At 44.1% G+C, this 9363-nt stretch overlaps 1 protein-coding gene across 1 annotated transcript; it reads right to left on the bottom strand.

Annotated features, from left to right (window-relative positions):
* Positions 1-7462: 7462 nt before the first annotated feature.
* LOC307228471 (adenosine receptor A3) lies at positions 7463-8791 on the bottom strand (the record flags this gene model as incomplete). The annotated part of the gene is made up of 2 exons (XM_079998133.1): positions 7463-8349; positions 8506-8791. 2 exons carry the CDS (start codon positions 8789-8791, stop codon positions 7463-7465), a joined length of 1173 nt encoding a protein of 390 aa, XP_079854259.1.
* Between the last annotated feature and the right edge of the window lie 572 nt (positions 8792-9363).

Below are 9363 nucleotides of genomic sequence, written 5' to 3'. Positions count from 1 at the left end.
AAATGTACCTATAATCCATGGTGGGTCAAAAATGTATTTTATTTGATATTGTTTTATTAATATGAGTCTCAGCCCTCTTTGCATATGAGCCACACACGTTTTTTTAAAGGGGCTCTGGCTCTTGATTTCTCCATAATATTTGACATAAATATTGTTTTAAAGGATGCGGAGACTTTAGTCCAATCATTTGAAACTCACTGCTCCTCGGTGCTGGATAAAGAGGCTTCTCACAAACCTAGAAAGGTCCCCTCCATATACGCATTGCCCTTGATAAATTAAACAATCTAGAGTTTGAGGTACAAATGTCGAATGACCAAGCCCTTGTGGAAAGCCACCAAGCTTGAAGTTCACAGGTTGCGTGTCAAAGAACTTATGGGTATCCACAATGACATGGTGAAGGCTGAGAGACCTTAGTTCTCCAAATCTAATATCTTCCAGCAAGAAAAATCCTTTAGTCCTGTTTAATACAATAAACAATATTGTCTCTCTGGGAGCTCCAAATTTGCCAGTTTTCTCTAATTGTGACTGCAATAACTTTCTTAAATATTTTATAGATAAGGTTGTAAATATTATGGCAAATATCTCACCCTCCTCGAGCCCACTAGTGGTTTTTCTACCCAATGTGGCTTGGGAGTGGTTTGGTTTGAGCAGTCACACCTGTCTTGGGTCTAGGTAATTGGGCCAAGGAATAGTGGGGCTGTATGCCTGTTGCTTGTAAGACTAATCAACGAGCAACAGGTAAAACCCCCATACCCACACACACACAGGAGAGGTGCCCTTGTCATGACATGTACTTTATCTGCTCCGGGCTTGTTCCACCGACAACGTAAAGGCAAGCAAGACTGTACAACGCTTCAAGTTGAACTCATGGAATCGGCATAATGGTGAGTCTATTGACGACTATGTGGTGGTTTTGAGGAAACCTCCGCAAGACTGAAACTACGACGACAACTTAACGCAGACGCTGAGAGATAGACTTGTGTGTGGCATAAGTGAAGACATATAATACAATGCAGACAGTTGTTAGAGACTGAGCTCACTTGGAAAAATCGTGCCCAGGCTAATGAGACTGCTAACAAGGAAATCAATGGCTTAGACAGTGCTAATGGGGTTGGGAAGAAGAGCTAATCTAATGTAAACATGCTAAACACATTCAAGTTTAGAGAGGACCAGGTTAGGTCATGTTACAGGTGAATGGTAGTGGGTGTAGATTCATCAAAGAAAACTGTCACAAATGTGGTAAAATAGGACACATTAGCAGAGCATGCAAGGCCAGATCACCTCCTGGGAAAATCCAGAGTAAAGGGGAGAAGGAAGCAGAAGGCATCCAGAGAAGAGCACAGAAGCTTTGGCACACACCACATAAAAAAAGTTCAGAGCCAGAATATCAAGAGGTAGAGCTGTTCACCATTTATAGTATGTCAGAGGACAGAGAGGGAGACAAGCCTTTTCGGATAGAACTCAAATTCGAGCAGGCAAAGGTGGAGTTTGAATTGGATTCAGGTTGACGTGCTACCATTCTGACTGATGCCGAGTACCTTAGACTATGGGAAAAGGGGAAGGTACCTATTTTAGAGCTGTGTGAAATACCACTAAAGACCTATACAGGTAAGCCAGTGCCTAATAGTTGGCAAGGCCAAGAAACAGTGCACAGGTGTGGCCAGTGCATACATTTGTAGAAGAAAGGCAGTTAGCATTGCAGGGTGTGCTAGACCAGCATGAGAATGTTTGTAAAGAGAAGCTGGGTACATTTACAGGGCCTCCAGCAAGAATCTATGTAGATAAGGAGCCGCAACACAAGTTTTACAAACCCAGAGCAGTACCTTTTGCCACGAGGAGATTAGGAGATTAGAATCAGTGGGGATTTCAGGCTGATAGTTAATAAAGTTTCAAAGTTAGAGCGGTATCCAATCCCCGACCCAAAAGCCCCGTTGGGAAAATTGTCTGAAGGAGTCTAGTTCACAAAGTTGGATATGAGCCACGCCTACCTGCAGATTCCATTTGAGAGGAATACAGTAAATATATGACAGTGAACACACACAAGGACCTGTTCACATACACACGTCTACCGTTTGGAGTGTCATCAAGTCCAGAGATTTTCCAGAGGACCATCAAGGCTGTTCTCCAGGGAATTCCAAACTCAGCTATCTACCTGGATTATATTCTTCTGACGGGATCTGATGACTACCAGCACTTGCAGACACTGACAATAGTGCTACAGCGACTGGAGGATGGCAGCTTGCACTTGAAGAGGGTCAAACGCAGCTTTATGAGGAAGGAGGAGGAGTTCCTCAGAACAGGGTCGATGACACTGGTATCCATCCATTCAAAATTAAGGTGGAGGTAATTCAGAGGGCTCCAGTGGCTACCACACAGAGCTCAGAGCTTTTTTGGGGCTATTCAACTACTACCCCATAGGTTTCTACCAAATGTATCAACAGAGTTGGAACCGTTGAACTCAGTCCTAAAAGAAGAAGCCAAATGGTAGTGGGGTAAAGAGCAAGAGAGTCATTTTGGAAAATGTATAAAACTCATGCAATCATCGATGGTGTTGGTACACTATGACAGTTGAAGGACCTTCATCTGTCATGTGATGCATCATCATATGGAGTTGGGGCTGTTTTGTCTCACAAAATGAGAAACAGACTGGAGTGACCAATTGGATTTGTGTCACGAACTCTGACTCCAGCTGAAAATAACTACTCACAGTTGGATGAAGAGGGGCTAGTTGTAATGTTCGGACTGCAGAGATTCCACAAGTACATTTTGAGTAGAACGTTTGTATGTACTGACGACAAACCACTTTGACCAGCAAGGTTCAGCGATACCAAGGTTGTGCCCCTGATGGTGTCACCCAAAGTCCAAGGTGGGCAGTAACATTGAGGTCATATGAGTATTCCATCATCTACAAGGTTGGAAATGATCATGAGAATGCTGACGCTCTGAGTAGACTGCCACTGCCACACCCTTGAGATTACCAATGAGCTTACCAATGAGCCAGAAGAATGGGTACTAATGTTCGAGGAAGTGGATGATCACCAGAGGGTGACGGTTGTACCCTAACCACCAAGGACCCAGTACTGGCACTTATTCATGAGTATGTGGTTCGGGGGTGGACAGATACAGTTGAAAGTGAATTTTCCCTTTTCAATGTTAGGAAAGCTGAACAGAACGCATAATTTATATCCATGTTAAGGATATTACAAGGAAATTAATCAACCTTTGTTGAAGAAACAAAGCCTGGACCCTGCCAGAGAACTTTAGGCCTATTTCTAAACTCAGGCCCAATCAGGTGCTGATTGGGCCGATTTCGAGGCAGGAAGTTTTCTTAATGTTTGTTTGTCTTACAGAGGAGATTGGCGCACAGGCTTGTGAGCAGCCCAGGAGCAGAACGCCATTTCTCCTGTGCCCGAGAGGACTATTATCCGCAAATAATATCATATATAAATATCGGTGCGAAGAGACCCCCACAAGTGGTCCCTTTTCAGGCAGTACCACAATGAACCACAGATGGCCTCGAACCTCATAGAACCATGGACAGCTCCACAGGCTGCAGAGCGGAGTGATGACTGCATGATCAGATACCTGTCTTTGGGATTAGAAAATAATTGAAATAGTCTGGCACCCGAGGGGAGGGACCCCAGGGTGTCGCCGTTACATACTGTATTTTCTTGATAAATTTGATATGTTGATGAAGAAGGAGTGACCGCTGACACTGACTTGAGTAAAATATTAGGTTTATTACAGAAGAACAGCATCAGACCAGACTTGCCATGGACGTCTAGAAGAGAACCGAGACGGATGGATTCTCTGTCGAATGTAACTTGGGCAGGTGTTTTTATGCTTGACCAGAGACAACGTTGACCATCTGATTCCCCTACATATGTCACCGTTCACATTTCACCTCCCTTATCACCGGGACCCCTGACAATGGGCTCTCTCTCAATTGAGACCCCTGGCACTGTCTGTTAATAATTATCATGTACAATGGGTACTGTCTTGGGACGCCACACATTCCAAGACACCTCAGTACATGGAGACCCTGTTCCATTTCTCAAGTCCACGTCCAGCTCCTTGGTTTTGCTGACATTCAGGTAGAGGCCGTTTGCCTGGCACCACAGTGTCAGGTCCTCCACCTCTCCCAGGTAGTCCTTGTCATCATTGTTGGAGATCAGGCCCACCACGACTGTGTCATCAGCAAACTTTATGATGGTGTTGGAACTACTACAGAGAATAAAGCAGGGGGGCTCAGGATACAACCATGAGTGGCTCCTGTGTTGAGGGTGAGGAGGGTTGACTCCTCACCACCTGGAGTCTGCCGGTCAGGAACTCAAGGACCCAGTTGCACAGGGAGGTTAACTGTCCAAGTACCCTGAACTTGGTGACCCGTCTGGGTGGGAATGTGTATTGAAAGCTAAACTATAATCAATTATCAGTTTTCTCACATATCCCCCTATGATATGTTGCTCTGAGATGGTGAGTGTGCACTCACCTCCAGCAGCGGAACTCAGTTCTGTTGTGCTTACTAGGGGGCTAATGCTAGTGCTGTTAGCCTCAAAGCGTGCAAAGAAGGAATTCAGTATAGTGGCAGAATATGTTACCTAATTTAGAAATCAAATGTTTAGACACCCGCCTGTCCATCCATCCATATATCCATTTATCCATCTATCCAACCACCTATTCATCCAGCCCAGACCACCAGACCCTGCGCACACACACACACACACACACACACACACACACACACACACACACACACACACACACACACACACACACACACACACACACACACACATACAAACACATTTTTGAGACTGCAAACAAGTAGGTTGGCTAGCAAGTAACTACTTCATTGTTCAGGTAAGAGAAAAATATCCATAATTAATAACATACAGTACATTATACTACAGTGTCTTGCAATCATTTCCACTTGCGCGTGTAGTTTTTGCACATCTACGACCACACAGGGGGGAGCCAAAGGTTCATGAGTTGAGTGTGGATACTGATAACATAGACGACTCTTTCAGGGTTTTTATAGTCGTTCCTTAGCGACTCATCACTAAGAAGCATTTTTTCGAGAAGCAACGTAAGTTCATGGAGAGCAGAAATAAAGGAAATCTTCCTCCCTACACACAGCAACACGGAATCTAAAAATGAATAGCAGAGGTGGTACGTATGTCGATGTAAAGATCGAATATAACGTCAAATATTCCACCAAACTTCGACGTGGCTTTAAATATGCAATACGGCCAAGCACTATTTAATGATTTGATACCCTCTCAACTCCAAAGAGCGCCAGTGGGAGCCCACCCAGATATTTGATGGTGTGACTTCAGCTTGTAAGGAGTTCCTCGCCTTGCACATTACGTTACATGGTCAGTTTGACTGCAATCGGTTCCAAGGAGGAACATGCTGCAGAAAAAGCCCGGTAAAATGCTGAAGTAGGTGCCCCGCAGCCTTGATTAGCTGCTGAGGCTGGGAATTTTAACAGTCATGAACTAAAAGAAAGGCAGAAGCCTTTGTTTTCCTGCCACTCGTCTGAACCACATTCAAATCACAAATCACACGTTGCCAAAGATATTTATTATTATTACCAGCTCGGATTGCATCATTTTATGCATAACGCAATACTGATACAAGGCTGTACAGTGTTTCCATAGCAGTACAATAATATTTACTTATTTAGTCATCTTGAAAAAAATACCTAATGGTGGAAAATTATATCAAATTGCTCGACTTTATACAGGTTGCAACCTATGTTTTTCAAGAATCAATAATAAGACATTTTCTGTTGAGACAAAAATGCCCCTAAAATAGACTTTAAACTGGTTTTAATCTCAACAAAAACGGCAGAAATTATGTTTAGGGTTAATGTTTGGATTCCCTGATTTCTGGGGATGTAGGCTTTTACCCTGTGAAATGGCACCTTTCAAACAAACATATAGGTGTACACGGTGGTGCATTTGATCATTAATCAATCTCGCTGGGCACTTCATGGTACGTTTCGATTTTTTTTTTTACAATTGAGATGCACCATTTTGTGACACCCTTTCTGGATTGGAACACAAACAATCTCTAACCGATCCTGTTCAATTAGGGAAGGAGGACAGATATCCTTTTATGGTGGGGTTGGAGGGAAATGTTCCACTCTTGGTCTCTCCTATCAGTAGAAAAGTTATGCACAGTTGTGCATTTCAGCTTTCAGCAACCTCTAAGCATGGTCCAGGTTCCTTCTTTATTAAATTGTCCATTATGCTGTCTAAATAGCACAATCCTTATTAGTAGACAAGTGGATGTAAATAACTGCAAAGGCTCTGGCTTTCAGTCACAAAAGGATACTCAATCAGTTATGCCCAGAGCTGTTATGAGTTTAAACTTGCTTTGCAGTAAAAAAAAAAAATCTCTTTAATTGTGTTGTCAAATAGCTGCACCTCACTACATAAAACAAACTTTACAGTGGATGGCCCTTAGTTAAATAGTTGCAAATCACAGTAGTGTAAAATAAACAAAATGTTACTAAAGAGTGAAAATACACCATTTGTTTATAATTGCAAATCCACAGTGAATTTAATCTCACAGCAAAATTTTATTGTCCAATTGTACCCTGCATTTTGCCATTGCCCACCACTTACCATTGGTTAACTAATGTCTTTGCGGAAGCCAGTTTGTTGTAGATGCCCAACATAGCCTTATATCAATCACATTTGCTTACACAACACTCAGCTGATAATTACATTATCACAGAAATTGTACAGTTAGTAGCAAAAAGTCCTGGTTTTTGAGGAAATACGAAATCTGTGAAAACTGTTCCTCTGACACAATAAACGTAATACAACGCAGGAACATATTTCACTCAGATGATCTTTTCATAAAGTCCATTCTTACAATTTTTGAGGGCAATTTCGATCACTCCAGAATATGCTTAGATATTGATTTTTACTGGTCAATGGTTAACAGACAGGCGACACCCTTCTGATACTCTGACAGTATGTATGTGTATGTGCGCATATGTTTATACCTGTTTCTCTGTAAATCCTACTGACAAGGGGGTCTAGTTAAGTGGTTGACAAGAGCCAATTGAAGCCCTGTTTGATTCTAAACCCAAAGAAATTAGGTTTGATGATAGAGGTTGAAGATGGACTGTGACTGTAAACAGAGGCCCGCGATTATCCAGAAAATAGCCACCATGCTCTGCATCTGTTGTGTGTGGCCAGTTCTGATAACTGTGATACCATGCCATGCATAGATAGTATTTGGTAGTATCTTATGAAAGGTCAAAAGTGCTATGAATCCCATTCAATATTCAGATTTTAGACAATTAAAAGAAAAGCGCAATATATTTGCAAATGTACATTTTCTATATATCAGGTACAATTTTCAGTATCAAAATTTGGGGAAAAAAAAAACTAAACTACTGGTCCTGGGAAAGCGTTTTCATTGTTTTTGATGAAAACGCCCATCAGGTCTTCTCGCTGTGCAGGGTTGACTGGTCCCTCTGAAATAGCAAGGTCACGCCTTTCCTGAAGCGCTGGTCCCTGACGCTGTAGATTATGACATTGCAGCAGCTGTTCCCTGTCAAGATCCAGAAGGCAACAAAGGAGAAGTTACACCAGGTGTATCCCACCACGTTCCCCAGGACGAAGACTGCGATGGGTGAGAACGACGCTGTGAAGGCGAAGGTGAGTATGCCTATAGTCTTGGCCGCCTTGATGTCCGAAAAGGACGGCCTGTGGGTGCACCCTCCTCCTCCACCTCCCTCAGCCAGGCTGCCCTCGGAGAGCAGCTTGCGTTTGCGGGTGTACCGGCGGATGCTGGTGAAAGACATGATGTTGACCACCAGCGTACCACCAAGGAGCGTGAAGTCAAATGCCGGGAACAGCAGCAAAATATTGGCGTCGGATGGAAGCTGACCGCCGTACCATAGGGGGGTGTAGTTGCACATGCGACTGCATTCGTTGTATTCCAGTGTGAAGTTGTTGCTAAAAACAAGTGGTGCCAGCGCCAGAAGGAAGCTGGCTGTCCAGGAGAGCATGATCAAGAGCAGAATCCGCCGTCTGGTCACCAAGGCATCCTTGTGCAGCGGCCGCAGGATTGCCACGCAGCGCTCCACCGTCATCAGGAAGATGGTGCTGATGGAGACAAAGGTACACCCAGCGAATACAGGGCCAATGAACATGCAGGGCTGCCAGGCACCCACCAGGCCACCACCCAGTGAGAGTGGAGATGCCGTGGAGCCGCTCTGGTACCAGATGGGCGGGGCACTGGTCACCATTAGCGAGATCTCAGTGTAGACAGAGAACGGGACCACGAGAACTCCCACCATCATGTCTGCTATGGCCAGAGAAACTGTCAGAGGGAGGCAGAGAGAAAAAGAGAGGTAGAGGTGACAGGTGCCAGAAACATAGAATTATGCATACTTATACTACAGAATGTGACAAACATTCTAACATCCGTGGAGCTTCTGGAAGAGGTAACCTGCATCTACCTAACACCAGTGCTCACCTTTAAGGTACCCTTGTGGTGTTCGGGACTGCCTGGTTTGCATGAAGACCGTGAGCGTGATCACATTTCCCACCACAATGGCAAAGGCCAGGGTGACCATGAACAGCACTGCCATGGTACGATTGAGGAGGCCACAGCAGCAGAGGGTGCATAGCGGAGCTAGTGATTGGCTTTCCCCAGGTCCTCCCAACTGGGCAGCTGCCGTAAGGTTGAAGGCTTCGTCTGTGGTGGCCAGAGGAAGGGCTGTAATCCCTGGAACACTGAGGTTTGCCAGCATGGCAGCCATGGCCCACGACTGTTGTGTATCAAGTTTAGCAAGAGTAGACTAGACAGCCAATGACCAGGTGGATAAAATGTCCTGCTGGGAAATAAAGGAGATAATTAAGGAAGTGAAAATTACTTGAGGGGTTTGGCTCTTATGGATTGCTGTGACATGATGGTGGTGGGATCGAAACATTCTTCCTACAAAGATCAGTCCACATATCCTCCTCTAGGAGACAACGATAATGACAAGTACACACAAGTTTCAATATTTACAGGTAAACACCCCAGGTGTCGTCCATAATATCAGTTACTGTACATCATTACAATCATTTGGGCACTTTTAAGGTGTTGTTTGTATGAGGCAACCAATTATTTATGATGAACAGCAATCATGTTTCACAACATTGGCAATGCTCCACTCCTGCTATGAACACCCTTGATTTTTGTCTTTCCAAAACAGCATAGGGACGTGACTCAACTACTACTTTAAAGCCCCATACTTTGAACTCCAAAAGTTATAGTCAGCGTGGTGGTCTGATTCAGTGGAAATCTGCTTTTAACAAGGAAACCCAGATTACATCCTTGTTGTCGGCG

This window comes from Zeus faber (assembly GCF_960531495.2).
Source record: "Zeus faber genome assembly, chromosome: 3".
NCBI lineage: Eukaryota > Metazoa > Chordata > Actinopteri > Zeiformes > Zeidae > Zeus > Zeus faber.
The sequence above is the reverse complement of the archived record's forward strand: the minus strand, read 5'-3'. Positions and strand labels throughout refer to the sequence as shown.